This window comes from Diceros bicornis, chromosome 17, assembly GCF_020826845.1.
Source record: "Diceros bicornis minor isolate mBicDic1 chromosome 17, mDicBic1.mat.cur, whole genome shotgun sequence".
Taxonomy (NCBI): domain Eukaryota; kingdom Metazoa; phylum Chordata; class Mammalia; order Perissodactyla; family Rhinocerotidae; genus Diceros; species Diceros bicornis.
The window spans coordinates 54,500,290-54,522,965 of NC_080756.1; the positions used below are offsets into that span (position 1 = coordinate 54,500,290).

The window sequence follows — 22,676 nt, forward strand, 5'->3', positions numbered from 1 at the left end:
TCATCAACAAAGAAGCACACAAAAAAGGGCATAGTCCATTGATAAAAGAGACTTAGGAATAAGCTCTGAGAGCATCTCAGAGAGGCAGGAAGTGGTTGTGCCCACCCCCCACCCAGGGACTGAGACACTGGTCACAGCCATTATTGTGACCTAGTTCAGTCATGCTGACACAGACACTGGCAGACACTATTGGATTCCTCCCTCTAGCCTGTTAGTGCAGGGTTTGCCCCTCCACCAGAACACTGATTCAATTGAGTGGGCCAGGGCAGGCAGCCCAACCTAGAGACTGGCCCCACCCATCAGCAAGCCCACAGTGATCTTGTGGCACCTCTGCAGTGGGGCGAGTGGGTCTGCCTCAGCAGGACATGTGTGTGGGGTGCACCTGAGTTGGCAAGGTGTGTGGGCCATCAAGCAGTGGGGCGTGTCAGCCACAGCAGATTTGTGCTGCTGTCCATCATGAACAGCCACACAGGGGATCTGTCCTGCATTCTAACACCTGAAATTATTGTATGTTGCTGCACCTGGGACCGGCCCCAACCATCTGTACTCCTAAGAGAGCCAGAAAAAACTGCATGCTATAGAGAGCCACACCAGAGGCCGGCAGCAATTGTGAGTCCCTGAGCCTAGTAACCAACTACACTGGGGGACTGACTCACTTAACAGCAAAACAGCAGTAGTTGTGCGCTATTAGACCTTGCAGCCAGCAATGCCAGGGCTTGCCCCGCCCAATAAAGTGACCACAGCAACCACACACGGCTGAGCCAGACAACCAGCCAACCTGAGGGCCAGCCTAGGCTACCTGCATGCCTACAGCAAGAGCAACCCCAGCACAACAGAAGGGCAAATGCAGCCCACACAGGAGACACTCTTGGAACATTTGGAATGGGTGACAAAAGGGAAGCACATTGTTGGGCCCTACAAGGCATCTCTTACTTAAGGCCACATTTCCAAGATTGGAAGATACAGCTGATTTATCTAATACATAGATATAAGCATCGAGATGTAGGCAAAATGAGGAGACAAAGGAATATGTTCCAACAAGAGAACAGGACAAATCTTCAGAAAAAGAACTAAACAAAAGAGATAAACAATCTACCTGGTAAAGAGTACAAACTAATAGTCATAAGGATGCTTACTGATCTTGGGAGAAGAATAGATGAACATAGTGAGAACTTCAACAAAGTGGAAATATAAAAAATAACCAATCATAACTGAAGAGTACAATAATGGAAATGAAAAATTCACTAGAGGGAAGCAACAGCAGAATAGATGTCACGGAAGAATGGATCAGTGATCTGGATGAAAGAGTAGAGGAAATTACCAAGCTGAACAGAAAAAGAGAAAAAAGAATTAAAAAGAATGAGGACAGTATAAGAGACCTCTGAGACAACATTAAGCATACTAATGTCCATATTATAAGTTTCCCAGAAGGAGAAAAGAGAGACAAAGGGGTAGAGAACCTATTTTAAGAAATAATAGCTGAAAACTTCCCTAACCTAAGGAAGGAAATAGACATCCACGTACAGGAAGCACAGAGAGCACCAAACAAGATGAACCCAAAAAGACCCACACCAAGTCACTTATAATTAAAATGTCAAGAATTAAAGATAAAGAGAGAATCCTAAAAGCCACAAGATAAAGGCAACAAGTTACATACAAAGGAAACCCCATAAGGCTATCAGCTGACTTCTCAGCAGAAATCTTACAGGCTGAAGGGAATGGCACAATATATTCAAAGTGCTGAAAGGAAAAAACCTACAGCCAAGAAGTCTATCTGGTAAGTTATCATTCAGAATTGAAGGAGAGATAAAGAGTTTTCCAGACAAGCAAAAACTACCAGAGTTTATCACCACTAAACCAGCCTTACAAGATATGTTAAAGGGACATATTTAAGTGGAAAAGAAAAGGCCACAAATAGGAATAAGAAAATTATCAAAAAATAAAATAAAATCACTGGTAAAGGCAAATATACAGTAAGGGTAATGGATCAACCACCTATAAAGCTAGTAGGAAGGTCAAAAGTACTAAAAATATCTACCTCCATGATAAGAGGTTCCATATGATAACGAAAACATAAAATATGGGGGAAGGGGAGTAAAAGTGTAAGGCTTTTAGTAAGAGATCAAACTTAAGAGACCATCAACTTACTATAGATTGCTATTTACATAGGCTATTATATATGAGTCTCATGGTAATCACAAACCAGAAACCTATAATAAATTCACAAAAAAAATTAAGAGAAAGGAACCCAAATGTAATACTAAAGAAAGCCATCCAGGGAAAGGGGGGAGGGAAGAAGGCAAAAGGGGTGATTAGGCACATGTGTATGGTGATGGATTATAATTAGTCACTGGGTGGTAAACATGATGTAATATACACAGAAATTGAAATATAATGATATACACCTGAAATTTATATAATGTTATAAACCAAAGTTACCACAATAAAAAAAAGAAAGCCATCAAATCACAAGGGAAGAGAGCAAGAGAAGAAGAAAGGAACAGTGAAGACCTATTAAAACTCCCAGAAAAAAGTAACAAAATGGCAGTAAGTACATACTTATCAATGGCTAGTTTAAAGTCAATGGACTAAATCCTCCAATCAAAAGACATAGGGTGGCTGAATGGATTTAAAAAAAAGACCCATATATATGCTGCATACAAGATACACACATCAGACCTAAAGCACTCACAAACTGAAACTGAAGGGATGGCAAAAGATACTCCATGCAAATGGAAACGAAAAGAATGCAGCAGTAAAAATAATATATCAGACAAAATAGACTGTAAAACAAAACTGTAACAAGAGACAAAGGGCAATACATAATGATAAAGGGAGCATTACAACAAGAGGAAATAACACATCTAAATATCTATGCATTCAACATAGGAGCACCTAAATATATAAAGCAATTACTAACAGACATAAAAGAGGAAATCAACACTAACACAATAATAGTAGGGGACTTTAACACTGCACTTACATCAATGGATAAATCATCCAAACAGAAGATCATAAAGAAACATTGGCCTTAAATGATACATTAGAACAGATGGACTTAGAAGATATATACAGAACACCCCATCCAAAAACTGCAGAATACACATTCTCTTTGAATGCACATGGAACATTCTCCAGGATAGATCACATGTTAGGCCACAAAATAAGTCCGAATAAATTGAAGAAGATTTAAATAATTGAAGCATCTTTTCTGACCACAACAGTATGAAACTAGAAATCAACTACAAGAAGAAAACTGGAAAAGCCATACATATGTGGAGAGTAAACAAAATGCTACTGAAGAACTATTAGGTCAACAAAGAAATCAAAGGAGAAATCATAAAATACCTGGAGACAAAATGGTATACAGCAAAAGCAGTACTAAGAGGGAAGTTTATAACAAAACAGGCCTACCTCAAAAACGAGAAAAATCTCAAATAAACAATCTAACAGTACACCTTAAGGAACTAGAGAAAGAAGAAAAAACAAAGCACAAAATCAGAAGAAGGAAGGAAATAATAAAAATCAGAGTGGAAATAAACAAAGTAGAGAATAAAAGACAATAGAAAAAAATCAATGAAACTAAGAGGTGGTTCTTTGAAAAGATAAACAAAAATGACAGACCCATAGCTAGACGCACCAAGAAAAAAAGAGAGAAGACTCAAATAATTAAAATCAGAAATGAAAGTGAAGAAATTACAATGAACACTATAGAAATACAAAGGATTATAAGAGAATACTACAAAAATCTACATGCCAACAAATTGGGTAATCTAGAAGAAATGGATAAATTCTTAGAATCATAACATTTCCAAAACTGAATCAAGAAGAAATAAAGAACATGTGTAAACCAACCACAAGCAAAAAGACTGAAAAAGTAATCAAAAACCTCCCAAAAAGCAAAAGTCCAGCACCAGATGGCTTCTCCAGTTTATTCTACCAAACATTCAGTTAATTCTACCAAACATTCAAAGACGATTTAATACCTATCCTTCTCAAACTCTTCCAAAAATTGAAGAGGAAGGGATGCTTCACTCATTCTATGAGGCCAATATTACCCCGATACCAAAATCAGACAAGGACAACACAAAAAAAGAAAATTACAGGCCAATATAGCTGATGAACATAGATGCGAAAATCATTAACAAAACACTAGCAAATCAAATACAACTATACATTAAAAATACCATACACAACGATCATACAGGATTTATTCCAGAGATGCAGGGATGGTTCAGCATCCACAAATTAATCAACGTGATACATCACATCAAGAAAATGAAGAATAAAAATCACATGATCATCAAAATAAATGCAGAGAAAACATTCAACAAGATTCAACATCCATTTTTGATAAAAACCCTGAAAAGAAACGGGTATAGAAGAAAAGCATCTCAACATAATAAAGACCATATATGACAATGCTACAGCTAACATCATACTCAATGGTGAAAAACTGAAAGTTATTCCTTTAAGAACAGAAACAAGACAAGGATGCCCACTTTAACCACTCATTTAACATAGTATTGGAAGTCCTAGCCAGAGCAATCAGGCAAGAAAAAGAAATAACAGGGATCTAAATTGGAAAGGAAGAAGTAAAACTGTCACTATTTGCAGATGACATGATTTTATATACTGAAAACCCTAAGGAATCCACCAAAAAACTATTAGAAATAATACACAAATACAGAAAAGTTGCAGGACACAAAATCAATATACAAAAATCAGTTGAGTTTCTGTACACTAAGAACAAATAGCAGAAAGAGAAATTAAGAATACAATCCTATTTACAATCACAATAAAGAGAATAAAATGACTAGGAATAAATTTAACCAAAGAGGTGAAAGACCTGCACACTGAAAACTATAAAACATTGTTGAATGAAATTGAAGAAGACACAAAGAAATGGAAAGATAACCCATGTTCATGCATTGGAAGAATTAACAGAGTTAAAATGTCCATACTTCCTACAGCAATCTACTGATTCAATACAATCCCTATCAGAGTCCCAATAACATTTTTCATGGAAATGAAAAGAACTCTAAAACTTATATGAAACAATGACAGACTCTGAATAGCCAAAGCAATCCTGAGAAAAAAGAACAAAGCTAGAGGTATCCCACTCCGTGAATTCAAAATATGCTACAAAGCTACAGTAATCAAAACAACATGATACTAGCACAAAAACAGAAATGTAGATAAATGGAACAGAATCGAGAGCCCAGAAATAAACCCACACATCTACGGAATGCTATTTTCAACAAGGGAGCCAAGAACACACAAGGGAGAAAGGAAAGTCTCTTCAATAAACGGTGTTGGGAAAACTTGACAGCCACACGCAAAAGATGAAAGTAGACCATTATCTTTCACCATACACAAAAATTAACTCAAAATGTATTAAAGACTTGAATGTAAGACCTGAAACCATGAAACTTCTAGAAGAAAACATAGGCAGTATGTTCTTCCACATTGGTCTTAGCAGCATATTTTCAAGTACCGTGTCTGACCGGGCAAGGGAAACAATAGAAAAAGTAAACAAATGAGACTACAACAAACTAAAAACCTTCTGCACAGCAAAGGAAACCATCAGCAAAGTGAAAAGACAACTTAACATTTGGGAGAAGATGTTTGCAAACCATATATCTGATAAGGGGTTAATATCCAAAATATATAAAGAAATCATACATCTCAACAACTAAAAAAACTAACAAGCCAATTAAAAAACGGTCAAAAGATCTGAACAGACATTTCTTCAAAGAATATATACAGATGGCCAACAGGCACATGAAAAGATGTTCAACATCATTAACTATCAGGGAAATGCAAATCAAAACTACAATGAGATATCACCTCACTCTCGTCAGAATGGCTATAATTAACAAGACAGGAAACAACAAGTGTAGAAGAGGATGTGGAGAAAAGGGACTCTCATACACTGCTGGTGGGAATGCAAATGGGTGCAGCCACTATGGAAAACAGTATGGATATTCTTGAAAAAATTAAGAATAGAACTACCATACGATCCAGCTATTCCACTGTTGGGTATTTATCCAAAGAACATAAAAACACAAATGTGTAAAGGTACATCCACGTCTATGTTCATTGCAGCATTATGCACAATAGCCAAGACTTGGAAGCAACCTAAGTGCCCATCAAGGGACGAATGGATAAAGAAGATGTGGTATATATACACAATGGAATACTATTCAACCATAAAAAATGATGAAATCTGGCCATTTGTGACAACATGGATGGACATTGAGGGTATTATGCTAAGCAAAATAAGTCAGAGGGAGAAAGTCAAATACTGTATGATCTCACTAATAAGTAGAAGATAAAAACAACAACAAACAATCACATAGAGACAGAGATTGGATTGGTGGTCACCAGAGGGGAAGGGGGGATGGAGGAGGGTGAAATGGGTATTTAGGCACACATGTGTAGTGATGGATTGTAATTAGTCTTTGGGTGGTGAACATGATGTAGTCTACACAGAAATCCAAATATAATGATGTACACCTGAAATTTATATAATGTTATAAAGCAATGTTGCCACAATTTTGAAAAAAGAATAAATTTGGCTATTTGTTACTACAATATAACCTAGCTTACTCTTACTAAAATGATAAGAAACACCAGAAAATTGACAAAGAGAAAAATATTAACATAGACACTAGATATATATTACCTCAAATTGAGAAATATCTATATTAACATCTAAGTCCCCAAGAATAAGAGACACCAGTATAGAGTAGACTGAAGCCTTAGATGTGCTAAAAGAAAAACAAATTGCCAATCTGAAATTCTATACTCAAAACCACTCTATTAAAGAATGCAGGCCTTATCTGAATAGACATTTTTCCAAAGAAGATATACAGATGGCCAATAGGCACAGGAAAAGATATTCAACATCACTAATCATCAGGAAAATGCAAATCAAAACTGTACTGAGATGTTACCTTACACCCCTTAGAATGGCTGTAATCACCAAGACAAAAAATAGCAAACGTTGGAGAGGATGTGGAGAAAAGGGAACCCTCATACACTGCTGGTGGGAATGCAAACTGGGGCAGCCACTATGTAAAACAGTATGGAGAGTTTTCAAAAAATTAAAAATAGAAATACCATGCAACCCAGCTATCCCACTACTGGATATTTATCCAAAGAACTTGAAATCAACAATTCAGAGAGCCTTATGCACCCCTATGTTCATTGCAGCAGTATTCACAATAGCCAAGATGTGGAAGCAACCCAGTGCCCTTCCATGGATGAATGGATAAAGAAGGTATGATATATATATACAGTGGAATACTACTCAGCCATAAAAAAAGACAAAATCATCTGATTTGCAACAACATGGATGGACCTTGAGGGTACTATGTTAGGCAAAATAAGCCAGACAGAGAAAGACAAACACCATATGATTTCACTCATATGTGGAAGACAAACTAACGCATGGACAAAGAGAAATGATTAATGGTTATCAGAGGGGTAGGGGGCTAGAGGGTGGGCGTAAGGGATAAAGGGGCACATTTATATGGTGTCTGATAAATAATAATGCACAATTGAAATTTCACAATAATATAAACTTTTTTGACCTCAATAAAAAAAAAAGAATACAGGCCTCAGAAGTGACATCACCAAAATAGCAATGTAGGAGATACCAGCCTTTGTCCCTCCACAGAGATCAACAATTAGACAGTTATCTATGAACAAAAATACCTCTGGGAAAGCTCTGGAATCCACTTAAGAAATGTCAGCAACATGAAGACATCTTCATTTTGCCTGCAACATTCCATCCCTCAAACCAGCATTGTTCATTGTCAAGAACGCCAAGAGAGTTGCCCTCGCCAGGCAAGTAAGAGCAGGCTGAGCAACCAGCTCCCCTGGCCTTTTGGGTCACTGCATGAAGGTCCTGCTTCAGTTTCACCCCACCCAGACCAGCAAAGCTAAGCATAGAGAGATGACTAGGAATAAGGAAGAAAAGCAGGGGCTACCAACGGCAACCACTCAGCAGGAGAAATTGCAGCTCACAATGACCAGCTCTGGAGACAAAGGCAGGAGATTTTGCCGCTGAAGAAAGTAATAGCCAGCACAGGCATTGTGGACCCCCTGCAGACTTCACTAGCTTTAGCTCCACAGTATACACCTTCACTGACACCAGCTGCTGGAGTCCCTCTCTGCTCCCTCCCCCTCCTCTTGCTCCAGAGCCCAGGGACAGCACTGGCAGCCAGCTCATGCCTCTGTGGTTGCACGAGTGCAAGATGTTAGCCTAAACCCAGGGTGCTGACCCCCAACACCATGCACGTGCTCAGGGTTAGACCCTCTAACTGTACACCTGCATACCACCAGCCTGACAACTGTCACCAGCCACCATTGCAGTGTGCATGCCCAGGGGAAGAGTGTGCAGCCACATGAAAGTACATCAAAAGCGAGAGCCCCTGCAGCTGGCAGCAAGCCACCAGTTGACCCAAGTCCTTGCTGCCTTCCCGAGAGCCCACCACCACATGTGTGTCTGCAACTGGCACCTCCTCTACATAGGCACATTCAGTTGGCCCCCAAAACCAAGTGTATGCACACCAGTGGCTCTGGCCACCACCACTGCCTGCCATGGTCCCTAGTCACTGGACCTGGAGGCACCACTGAGGACACCAACAGTCCTTGTGGCCACTGCAGACCCCCCACAATGCTTGCCAAAGTCCACACAGTTATCAATGATGTGGACATCAGTATCTTGAGCCAAAGAGACATCACGCCCTCCAAGACCCAGTGCCACCACAGGCCTCTGCACTTAGCATCCTGCACCACTAGCACTGGGGTCACAATACAATCCATTGTGCCCCCACCCACAATTGAAAGGGTCCCCCTACTGAAGTCAGTCCATAAAGACTTCCAGACATCCATAAATTCTGGAAGAGGTGACTGCTCCTTCAAATGTGCAGCCACCTACAAGAGACTAAGGTTTCATGAAGAATCGAGGAAACAAAATTGTACCCAAAGAACACAGTAAACCTCCAGTAATTGGCCCCAAAGAAATGGAGATCCAGGAATTGCCTGACAAAGCATTCAAAATTAATTGTTCTAAAGATGCTCAGAGAGCTACAAGAGAACACAAGGTAGATGTTTAACGATATCAGGAAAGCAAAAAAACAAGAAGAGAAAAACCACAAAGAGATAGAAAAGAAAAAAAAGAACCAACCAGAAATTTTGGAAGTGAATAATACAATGAGTGAACAAAAGAATTCAATAAAGACTTTCAACAGCAGACTTGACCAAGCAGAAGAAAGAATCAACAAGTTAGAAGACAGATCAGTTTGAAATTATCCAATCAGAGAGGCAAAAAGAAAATGAATAAAGAAAGCCTGGGGGACTTATGGGATACTATCGAGAAGATATGCATCATGGAGTTCAAAAGGAGAAGTGAGGGAGAAAGGGATAGAAAGCTTACTTAAAGAAATAATGGCTGAGAATTTCCCAAACCTGGGGAAAGATTTGGACATCTAAGTTCACAAAGCTAATAGGTTACCCCAAAATTTCAATCCAAAACAATCTTCTCCAAGAAACACTACAATAAAAGTGCCTAAAACCAAAGACAAAGAGAAAACTTTAAAAGCAGCAAGAGAAAAAAAAATTTCCCTAATACAAGGCAAGTCCCATAAAGCTATCAGCAGATTTCTCAAAAGAGACCAAGCAGGTCAAGAGAGAATGGGATTATATATTTAAAGTGCTAAAAGAAAGAAATTGCCAACCAAGAATATTTTACTCAGCAAAGTTGTCCTTCAGAAATGATGGAGAGAGAAAGATTTTCTCTAACAAACAAAAGTTGAAGGAGTTTGTCACCACTAGATCTGCCTTACAAAAAATGCTGACAGGAATTCTTTAAGCTGAAATGAAAGCACACTAATTAGTAACATGAAAATATATGACACACTGGTAGAGGTAAGCATACAGTCAGATTCACAATATTCTAATACTGTAATATGGTAGTATGTTAACTATCATATTAAAAGTAAAAAAGACAAAAATATTGAAAATAGCGATAGGTACAACAATTATTAATGGGTACACAATATAAAAATAGGTAAATTGTGACATCAAAAACATCAAATGTAGGAGGGAAGAGTAAAAGGGTAGAGTTTGTATGCAATCAAAGTTAAATAGTATCAGCATAAAAAAACACCACATATATATATATGATGTTTTATGTAAAACTTATGGTAACCACAGAATTAAAACGTACAATAGGTTCACAAAAGATAAAGGAATCAAAGCATACTACAATGGAAAATCACCAATTCACAAATGAAGACAGCAATAGAGGAAGAAAGGAGTAAGGGAACTACAAAACAACCAGAAAACAATTAATAAGATAGCATTAGTGAGTACTACCTATCAATAATTAATCTAAAGGTAAATGGATTGAATTGTACAATCAAAAGACACATACTGTCTGGATGGATAAATAATATGAGACCCAACTATAACTGCCTACAAGAGACTCACTTCAGCTTTAAGGACACACATAGGCTCAAGCAAAGGGATCTAAAAATATATCCCATGGCAAGTGGAAACCAAAAGAGAGCAGGGGTAGCTATACTTATATCAGACAAAATAGACTTTAAGTCAAAAGCTATAGCAAGAGACAAAGAAGGTCATTATATAATGATTAAAAGGGTCAATTCACCTAGAGGATTTAATAATCATGAATATATAGGTACTCAACATCAGAGCACCTAAATATATTAAGCAAATAATAACAGATCTGAAGGGGAAAATAGACAGCAATAAAATAAAAGTTGGGTACTATGATACATGACTCTCAACAATGGACATAACATACAGACAGAATCAATAAAGAAACAGCATATTTGAACAACACTGCAAACCAAATGGACCCAACAGATATATACAGAACATTCTATCCAACAGCAGCAGAATACACGTTCCTCCATTCTTCTTAAGTGCACATGGAATATTTTCGAGGATAGATCATACAATAGGTCACAAAACAAGTCTCAACAAATTAAAGAATATAGAAACAATATCAAATATCTTTTATGACCAAAATGATTTGAAATGAGAAATCAACAACAGCAGGAAAACTGGCAAATTCACAAGTAAATAGAAATTAAACAACACAATCCTAAACAACCAATGGATCAAAAAAGAAATCAAAAGGGAAATAAAAAATATCTTCAAACAAACAAAAGTAGAAACACACATACCAACACTATGGGAGCAGCAAAAGCAGTTCTAAGGAGAAAATTTATAGTAATAAATGCATACATAAAGAAAAAAAGAAAGACTTCAAATAAACAACCTAACATTACACTTCAAAAAACTAGAAGAGAAGAAGAAACTAAAACTAAAGCTGGCAGAGGAAGGAAATAATAAAGATTACAACAGAAATAAATGACAGAGAGAAATAGGGAAACAATAAAAAAAGATTAACAAAACTAAGAGTTGGTTCTTTGAAAAGAAACAAAAATGAGAAACTTTTAGCTAGACTAACCAAGAAAGAAAGAGAGAAGACTCGAATAAAATTAGATCGGAAAGAGAAAACATTACAACTGATACTACAGAAATACAAAGGATTGTAAGAGACTACTGTGAACAATTTTATACCAACAAACTGGATAATCTAGAAGAAATGGATAAATTCCTGGCAACGTACAACCTACCAATAGTGAATCATGAAGAAATAGTAAATCTGAACAGATTAATAATGAGTAAGAAGATTGAATCCATAATTTAAAACCTCCCAACAAAGAAAAGGCCAGGAACAGATGTCTTCATTGATGAATTCTGCCAAACATTTAAAGAAGAATTAACACTAATCCGTCTTAAACGCTTCCAAAAGATTGAAGGAGGAACACTCCTAAAGTTATGTTACATGGCCAGCATTAACCTGATACATAAGCTATGTAAGGACACTACAAGAAAAGAAAATTACAGACCAACGTCTTCATGAATATAAATGCAAAAATTCTCACGAAATATTAGCCAACTGAATTCAACAGTACATTAAAAGGATTATACACCATGATCAAGTGGGATTTATTCCCAGGATACAAGGATGGTTCAACATATGCAAATCAATAAATGTGATACACCACATTAACAGAATGAAAGATAAAAATCATATGATCATCTCAATAGATGCAGAAAAAGTGTTTGACAAAATTCAACATCATTAAATGAAAAAAAACTCTCAAAAAATTGGATATGGAAGGAACATTCCTCAACATAATATAGACCATGTATAACCAGTCCACAATTACATCATACTCAATGGTGAAATATTGAAAGCTTTTCCTCTAAGATCAGAAACAAGATAAGCAGGTCCACTCTTACCACTTCTTATTCCACATAGTACTGGAAGTCCTATCCAGAGCAGTTAGGCAAAAAAGAAATAAAAGGCATCCAAATTGGAAAAAAAAGAAGGAATATTGTCTCTGTTCACAGATGACATGGTGTAATACGTAGAAAATTCTAAGACTCCACAAAAAAATCTGTTAGAACTAAATTCAGCAAAGTTGCAGGAGAAAAACTCAACATACAGAAATCAGTTGCATTTCTATACACTAAAATTGATCTGAAAAAGAAATGAAAACAATCCCATTACAATTGCATCAAAAACAATAAAATACTTAGGAACGAATTTAACCAAAGAGATGAAGATCTGTATACTGAAAACTATAAGACTCTGAGGAAAGAAACTGAAGAAGACACAAATAAATGGAAAGATATCCCATGTTCATGGATTGGATGAATTAATATTGTTAAAATGTCCATACATTTTATGTCCATCCCAGATTCAATGCAATTCCTATCAAGACCAATGGCATTTTTCACAAAAATAGACAAAACAATCCTAAAATTTGTATGAAACCACAAAACACCCCAAACAGCAAAAGCAATCTTGAGAAAAAAGAACAAAGCTGGAGGTATCACGCTTCCTGATATCAAAATACACTACATAGCTATAGTAATCAGACAATACGGTACCATTTGAACAAAAGCTCGGAAATAAACCCATGCATGTAAAGTCAACTAATGTCTGACAAGGAAGCCAAGAATACTCAATGGGGAAAGGATAATCTTTTCCATAAGTGGTATTGGGAAAACTGGATATTTACATGCAAAACAACAAAACTAGACCCCTATCTTACACCACTCACAAAAATTAAGTCAAAATGAATTAAAGATTTAAATGTAAGACCCGAAACCATAAAACTCCTAGAAGAAAACACAGGAAGAAAACTCCTTGACATGGGTCTTGGTAATAATTTTTTGGACATGACACCTAAAGCACGAGCAACAAAATCAAAATAAACAAATGGGACTATATCAAACTAAAAAGCTTCTGCACAGCAAAAGAAACAATCCACAAAATGAAAAGACAACCTATGGAATGGGGAAAAACATATTTGCAAATCAACTATCTGATAAGGGGTTAATATCCAAAACATGTAAGGAACTTGTGACTCAATGGCACAAAAACAAATAATCTGATTTTAAAATGGGCAAAGGACATGAATAGACATTTTTCTAAAGAAAATATACAAATAGCCAACAGGTACATGAAAAGGTGCTCAACATCACTAATCATCAGGGAAATACAAATCAAAACCACAATGAGCTATCACCTCACACCCGTTACAATGGCTATTATAAAAAAGACAAGCAATAACAAGTGTTGGGGAGGATGAGGAGAAAAGGGAACCCTTGTATGCTGTTGATAAGAATGTAAATTGGTACAGCCACTATGGAAAACAGTATTGAGATTCCCCAAAAAATTAAAAATAGAACTACCATATTTTCCAGAAATTCCACTTTACGTATATATCTGAAAAAATGAAATCATAATCTCGAAGAGATATTTGCACCCCCATGTTCATTGCAGCATTATTCACAATAGCCAAGACATGGAAACAACCTAAGTGTCCATCAAAAGACAAAAGAATAAAGAAAATGTGATAGAAAAAAAAGTGTTGATAGATATAGATATAGAGATATACAGATGGTCTCCAACTTACAATGGTTCAACTTAGGATTTTTCAGCATTACAATGGTGCCAAAGTGATATGCATTCAGTAGAAAACATAAATCGAATTTTGAATTTGATCTTTTCCTCGACTAGCGATATGTGGTACAATCCTCTCTCATGATGCTGGGCAGCAGCGAGCCGCAGCTCTCAGTCAGCCACATGATCACAAGGGTAAACAACCGATACACTTACAACCATTCTGTACCCTGTCAACCATACTGTTTTTCAGTTTCAGTACATTAGTCAATAAATTACATGAGATATTCAACACTTTATTATAAAATAGGCTTTGTGTTAGATGATTTTGCCCGACTGTAAGCTAATGTAAGTGTTCTGAGCATGTTTAAGGTAGGCTAGGCTAAACTATGATGTTTGGTAGGTTAAGTGTTTAAATACATTTTCAACTTATGATGTTTTCAACTTACAAAGGATTTATCAGGATGCAACCCCATCATAAGTTGAGGAAGATCTGTATAGATATATAAATACATAAATTTATAGGTATAGATATAGATATAGATAGATATAGACATAGATACACACACAATGGAATATTATTCGGCCATAGAAATGAAGAAAATTCTTCCTTGTGGGACATCAAGGATGGACCTTGAGGGCCTTATGCTAAGTGAAATAAGTAAGATAGAGAAAAATAAATACTGTATGATCTCACTTATATGCGGAATCTAAAAACCCTGAACTCATAGAAACAAAGAATAAATTAGTGGTTGCCAAGGGCAGGGGGTGGCGATGGGTGAGGGTACTAACTTCCAGTTATAACATGAATAAGTCCTGGGGGTGTAGTGTACAGCGTGGTAACTATAGTTAATAATACTGTAGTGTACACTTGAAAGTTGCTAAGAGTAAATCTTAAATGTCGTCATCGCAAAAAAAGGTAACTAGGTTATGTGATAGATACGTTAACTAACAGTATTGTGGCAATCATTTCCTAATATATACGTATTTCAAATCATCACATTGTACACCTTACACTTACAAAATATTGCATGCCAATTATATCTCAATAAAAATGGAAAAACATAGAAAAATATATACATAGTTAAAAGCTTTTGAAGATGCAAGGAGAAATTGACAGAAGAATAATAGTAATAGGAGCTCAGAATATATTTCTCAGCCTTTAATAGTTGAAATAAACAATTTAAAATAACTGATGTTATAGACAAGTGATATATACTAAACATATATGCATACATGGGTCCATATATTATATTAGACATTATTAATCATACCATAAATTGTAAACAGTAAACAGCTTCATTTCCAGAATGCATGGCCTCAGCTTAAATTTTACTTCTCTAGGGACGTCTTCTCTGCTTCTCCCAGCTCGATTAAGTAACCCTGCTTGTGTCCCTACTGAGGGCACCTATCAGAGTTTTTATAAATTCTTGTTTTGGTGTCCAGCCTCACTAGACTGTAAGCTTTATAGGCCAGGGAACCCTTTATTCACCACCACTAGGGCCTCAACACCTAGTGAACTGCAAACAGGATGGACTTACCCCACCAGCCCATCTTTAACTCAATAAACATTTGTGGAATGAAAGTCTAAATAAATTCCAAAAAGCAGATATGGAAAATGCCATGGTGTAATTTAGCATGTTTTTTAAGTTGCATTCAAATCAGTGAGAAGGAAAGACATAATTCAGAAAATTTATTGAAAAAATAATATAAAATTAGGTATCACTTCATGACGTACAATAAAATAACTTACAGACTTATTTAGTATTAATGTATATTTAAATATATTTATAAAATTATTAGAATAAAGATGAAATAATTTATTTAAACTTGAAGTGGAAAAGAATTTTCTTACAAGTCTCTGAAAGCAGAAACAAAAAAAGGGAAATTTTTATAGACTGTTAATATTAGAAACTTCCATGCATCTAAAAACAAAGGAAAAATAAAATGAAAACAATAAACTGGGGGAAATATTTGCAGCCTATAAATGGAAAAATTCAATAGTGACAAGGCCTCTGGACCCAGGCTGCCTGGGTTCAAATCTTGCCTCTACTATTTACACTTGTCTCACCTTGGGCAAGGATTTAACTTTGCTTTGCCTCAGTTTTCTGATCTATTTTCTATTTTATGACAAATGTCATAAGCAAGGAATTCACAAATGAAGGATTAAATTAACTAATATACGCCAGTTTTTGCCTACAAAATTGGCTAGGATTTAAAACTTTGATAAAAAGCCTACGTTGGTGAGGGTATGTGGAAACTAATATTGTCATATAACGTTAGTGGAATAAAATGTAGTGCAAGCATTTCTGGCAGACAATTAATCTTTAAGTATCAAAAGCCTTACAAGTATTTCTAGCCTGTAAAACAGCAATTCCACTCTTAGAATGTTATTAAGAGAAAAAAACACGGACATTCCTTACATTTAAATACAAAGAAGTTCAGAGCAACTTTTTACAGAATAGCAAAAAAGCTGAAATCAACTAAATGCCCCACACGGGTGATCAGGTGAGTATATTGCTTTTCAGTCATATAATAAAATAATTGGAGGCAATTAAAATTTTCTACATTATCCCTGTAATATTCTATTTTTTGCAATACTATAATAAAACATTCTTAGTGTATAAAAGAATAGCTAACGATACAGAAAGATGTCTAAAATATATTGTTAATTTTTAAAAACAAATTACAGAGTAATATATACCAAATTATCCAATCTCTGAAGTCTATGTTTTTGTGTATAATGGCATAAACTGTCTTTGAAGGGATAATTTTTTGCCAGTGCCCGTCATAGATTTCACGGTGGAGACTCCTGTAATGTGTGCCCAGCTCAGAATTCATCAAATGCTCAGCAAGGCCAAGACTATGGTTTTACACAGAGTAAGTCTAATGTCGTATGAAATAGAACAATACATTTTCAGTAGGATAACACTGAACAGTGTTGTTTCAGGTAAAATGAAAAGAATGCTTACTTTGGTGAAATGTTCTTGCTTCTTAAGTAACTACTGATGAAATTTCCTACAGTTTCCCCAGTAAGAAGCAGGGGCCTCGTATCCAAACACCCACTGTCTCTCCCTCTCATGGGACCAAATGTAACTCTGCACTTCAGAGCTATCAAGAGAAGAATCTTGGGGCTGGCCCTGTAGTGCAGCAGTTAAGTTCGCACGTTCCACTTCAGCGGCCTGGGGTTGGCCAGTTGGAATCCTGGGCGCAGACCAACTCATTGCTCATCAAGCCATGCTGGGGCGGCATCCCATATAAAAGAGCTACAACTCTACAACTATGATATAAAACTATGTACTGGGGCTTTGGGAAGAAAAATATATATATAAAGAGGAAAATTAGCAACGGACGTTAGAGCAGGGCCACTCTTCCTTAAAAAAAAAAATAATTAAAAAAAAAATGAGAAGTATCTTCACTAGCATCTGGCCCAGACTTGAGGAGCAGAAACTTGGAGGGATAGGGTTTCCCAGGGAGAGTTATGGGACTGAGAGACTGAGCTTTAGGAGGAAGACAATGAGCAGTGAGAGGAGACAGAGCTGTACCCAGTCTCAGCCCGGATCAGTACCCAAATCTGAAAGAGCTGCCTCCTCCAGGCTGAAGGCTAGGTTTTCTGCAGCCCTGTCCCTGATGCCTGCAGTCCTCTCTCAGTGGAAACCAGCTTGCAGGGAGGGACAGAAGAATGCACGTACCCTACAGAATTCACAACAGATCCTAGGGAGTGGAAAATGACCAGTCTAGGACCGTAGCAAGTCAGGAAACAATTTATGAGGACTGGGGCAGGGACAGGGACCTATATAACTGATGCTGTATATCAGTTAATCTCTATAAACAACAGGTCCCGTCTTGTGGCTGCAGGTTCTTCTGCTCTACAATGAACACCTGGTAGGAATAAGCGAGGCCAAGGGGCAAAGCCTCTCACAGAGCCCAGTGCTGGGCAAACACTGCAGTCAAGCAGAGAGAAGGCTGTGAGATTGAAGGAGAGGAGCCAGAGAGAAGCAGGCAGGTGCAAGATTATCTATGATCTGGTGACACGCAACTGATATAACACCCCAACAGTGTGGGCACCGTGTGTTTCACAGACCAACTGACTCAATCACTTCTCAACAGCCCAGTTCTTCTCACACATACAGCCTTCACACGCTCCGCACACACCCCTCACATCCATTACACACACACACACACACACAAGCACATAGCCTAAAGGAACATAAATACATAAAATATACAAAATACATAAAACATAGAAATCCTCATAGGCAGTCCTCTACAAAGCAGGAAAATGGAGTGTGCGAGGAACAGCCCAGAGACCCAGCTGAGGTCAATCATTGGTCCTTCCCACACACCGGGATCCACTGGGACTAAACAGACACTCCCTAAAAACAAGGGAGACATTGGGGAGGCCTGAAACTGACTGACCTCAGTCTGGGATCAAATATCATTTCTCTGCAAAATCTGCCACTACGACCAGTTGACACCCCACAGGAGAACCAATTTTCATAATCATTGTGGTTCCTTCTTGGTCAAAAACATATGGTCCACATTGAGGTTTGGCTCCATAACTCCAGGGACCTTTCCCTTCACCAGGGTGTCCACTCACTTACTGTTGAACCCAGGAAAAAGAGGCAACTCTTACCTTGAGCACCCACCATGGTGCTGAGGAGGAGAAAACAGAGTCTCTGACGACAGAGATGTCCATTCAAAGCCATCCTGACTCCTATGTCATCAAGGTCACAGTCCCAGCTGCAAAATAACCCTGTGAGGAGGCATAAGGTTACCAACAAAGGTCTACAGCAATGGGAGGGGAATATATAGACACGTCCCCTGACATCCTCCCTTATGAGAGCCAATAGAGACATTTTTTACCATTTCAGATGCTATCGGAGACTTCTTCCGCTGCTTTATGAAACTCAAACACCAATAAGATTCTGGATCTTCAATATCTCCTTATATGAGCACACAACCCTTTGACATCATGTTTCCTTAGGTCCCTGAGAACCAAGGCCCCACGGTCTGGGCTGGGGTAGAAACGTTGCCTCAGAAAGCATAAGTGGCTTTCTCCTCCCCATAGTCCTGGCTGATCCCTGCAGATTATGAGAACTTTCAGGGTCAGGGTGCTGGGATCAGTTACCTTTTGGCCGTGAGAGGATGTCTTTGGTGTAATCAAACATTGTCCTTCCCTGTGACTGAGCCAAAGCAGAGAACCACAAGAAGAATTGAAATGTGAAAATAATTATCAGGCCTGCAGAAAATGAGGACCAGCAACATAGGAATTCACAGGTGAATGTGGAGGGGATGAGGGGGGAATCATCAAGTGGGGGAGGTGTGATTGTTGTCTTTCCCGTCTTCTCATAATGATCTGGAAACTGGGGACCTGAAGCACAGAAGAGCTCATAATAACAAAGGCTTTGACAGAATCTAACTTTTCCCTCTCAGGGATCTTTTGTATCCCCTAAGACCACTCTGCCCAGCCCACACATGTCACCTGGGGCTAAATTCTCCTTCTCCAGGATAAAGAGGGGCTGTAGTCTACAGGGTATTTACAGACTCGATCTCCTCCTCTCTGTGCAGCTGCCCAGGGCCAGCAGTCCTGCCCTGAGAGTCAGACTGGTGCTCAGGGGTCAGAGAGAACATCAGCCTATTGGCTGATCCACTTGTAGCATTTTTCTACCTGCATCTGCCCTCCCACCCTTTTGGAATCTCTCCTAACTCATAGCGTGGTGTAGCATGAAGTTTAACCCCAACTCAATCTTACCTTTGCTGTCCCTAATACATATACTCATTGTCTTTTCATTTTCAATGGCTTTACTGTTAGTCATACCAGAGAAAGAAACAGGGGAGATAGCAACAACAAGTATGCATAAGGTATGAACACTCACTGAGTAAAATCTGTGAGTTACTGGGCATAACACATAACACATCGTCAGCTAGAATTTACCAAGCATCTACTGTACACCATTGCATATAAGCCCTGTGCTGTGGGCTGGGAATAAAACAATGAACAAGACAGATACTATCCCTGGGCTCATGGAGTTTACAGTCTAGCTGGTGGGGAAAGACATTATACAAATAAATATACATATAATTGTATAATAACATATGTCAAAAAGCTATAAAAAAATACAATGAGTAATGAGAGGTTATAATATGGAGGCAGATTGCAAGGAGATTGAACCCAGTCAGGGGAAGAGTCTTTTTGGAACAGATATTCAAGCAGATACCTGATGAGTGAGTTGGAGTTTACCAGGAAACTCAAGTCCATCTACTCACACCCATGGCCCCTCCCTAGACCCTGTCATTCCTGCTAAACATTCTCTGTCTGAATTTTTACATGTTAAAATTCTATTATTCTAGTTCTTGCTCTCATTTCAACCATATCTGTCCTTCTGCTCATCATCACCTCTCCTCCGTTGAATCTCTTGCTCTAATTGAGATAGGATGCACCACAAATTGGAAAAAGAATTAAAGATTAGATTACCAAGAGATCGATTTGAGTTGAATAGGGTATAAAGATCTGAAGCCAGCCCTCAGGGGGTCTAGAGTTTGAAAGAAATAGCTGATGTTATTTAACTTGCTGGGAATGCTGAACTAGAGGAAGAGGGACAGTGAAGCCACCATCTTCTTCATGGTCCATGTGTAAAATGCCACAAGGACTGATGCTACTCAATTGGCCCTACAATTTTCCTATTTCATTGTGAAACATGATTCCCATAGACCAATGCTTTGGTGCTGTAAAGGGAGTGGAATTCAGGAAGTTCCAGCCTGTAGGAGCCTAAACTAAGGGAGAAAGCACATGAAACTCTCAAGTGGAGGCAGAAACTACTACAGAGGACAAAGACAGCTGTAGAATCCATATGATCTGTCCAGAAAAAAAATAAATAACCAATGGAAATCTCTCTGACAAGAAAAATGCAAACACTACCTCTCTACAGCTTGCTGGCTAATGGTGGAATGAACTCAGTCAAGCTGACTCACCAATACTGTCGACTGTCAATAGGTGCACCATTAGGACAAGCTGTCCCTTCATTCACTTGCCAGGCATCCAAGCAAAACAAGGAAGCTCTCTGTCCAGAAAGGTTTTGAGCTCACTGTTTCTCTTCCCTTCAAGGAATTACAAATTCACACAGAATCTTGGCACCCCAGCCAACAGGATGACAACACAACCCTCTTACTCCAACTCACCTTCTGTTGATTATTTTGTCTTCACTGTCACCTACAGAATATGAACAGGATCCTAATGTTGTACTCATTCTGCTCAAAGAGTCCTCTTACATTCAGACCCAAGTTTCATCAGCTCAACACCCTCTACACAGGTAGCTATAAACCTGAGGCCCCATTCATGGTTCCCTCACGCTCCAGTATCTGAAGATGAGTGCAGGGTCCCAGACTCCATCCTCCTGGAATAATCAGAGCTACTTCCTGCACACCACTCGTGCAGCCCCACTCTTGCTGGACCACTCTTCAACTCCACTGCTCCCCACAGCGGCCTCTCCGTCTTTACTAACTGATATCAACCACTATTAATCCAGGAACCTCCAAAGCCACTGAGCCAGGCCTGCAGAGACTCACCTTCAAGCCTGGGTCAAAAGGCGGAAGACCCCAGGCCGTCAGGCAGCAGTTCTAGCCTATCCTCTCCCTCTGCCCAGAGTTTCAGGGTGGACCTTAACGCCTTCACTTCCATCGGGCAAAGAAAGTTCCAATTACTCACTTCCATGTTTCAACCATTTTTCTTCAGCAGCCATTTTTCCTACACCCAGGCAGAAGAGGAAAATGATTTTTACCATGTCAGGTTTATTGGTAAAAGTAAAAACTCTCAGGACTTTGTAAATATTCCTGATAAGAGTCAGTTCACACCTTAGATAGGATACACAGGGTCCATACAGCCCTCTGAACATTCTGCTTCTCATTTTAACTACTTTTGTGGAGTTTATGACACTGGGTTAGGCCCAATTCCTCATCGGATTCCTCAAGGAACTGAGACCTAGAAGGGGAGTGGAGAGACAGGCCTTGAGTGGAAGGAAAGGACTCTGTTCTCGGGGATGAGGGGGATGAACAAGTACTGGTGCTGCTGCGAACACGTTTGTAGTGAAAAGAGAAGACTATTCATTAAATCATTGTCTGAGAAGTTCACTTTCCTCCATGAAATAGAAGACAACGTTACCAGAAGGAAGGAAGTTGTTAATAAAGGGTTTGAAGAGAGAAACAAAAGTTTCCAATTGCCCCTGATGGGAATGGCAGAAGAAATCATATTGCATTGTTTTATATATCTATGAGAACTCTGAACTTCTGGAGTCAGAAACCCAGAAATCCACCTCTAGACAGATGAAGCAAATATGAAATTTACTGGAAAGGCCTGAGGAAATTCACTGAACCACTGAACCAAAGGAAGAGCCTCTGGGTCTGGAAGCTATGACTGGCCACTGCCAGGAGTCGCCTCATTGGTGCCTCATCTGTCCTTGTTCTTGCCCAGCTCCATTCTTTTCTGCTGCAGACCAACTCTATCCCCTTCTTACTCCAAGAGGCGAAGGAGTCTCTCCTTCTAGCTGCAGGTTGACAAACCCAGAAGAGGACACTGGCTGGCCTGGCTTGAGTCTTGTGCCCATCCCAGGACCAGGAGCTGTGTTCAGAATGATGAGCTGCTCTCTCTGGT

At 38.5% G+C, this 22,676-nt stretch overlaps 1 protein-coding gene across 1 annotated transcript in view; it reads right to left on the reverse strand.

Annotated features, from left to right (window-relative positions):
* LOC131415601 (antigen WC1.1-like) overlaps positions 1–18,787 on the reverse strand; it is a 31,986-nt gene extending 13,199 nt beyond the window's left edge. The window contains exon 1 of the mRNA XM_058557428.1: positions 18,663–18,787. Within this exon, the coding sequence (XP_058413411.1) occupies positions 18,663–18,735 (73 nt within the window). The 5' untranslated portion in view covers positions 18,736–18,787. The remainder of the gene's footprint in view (positions 1–18,662) is intronic.
* Positions 18,788–22,676: the final 3,889 nt, after the last annotated feature.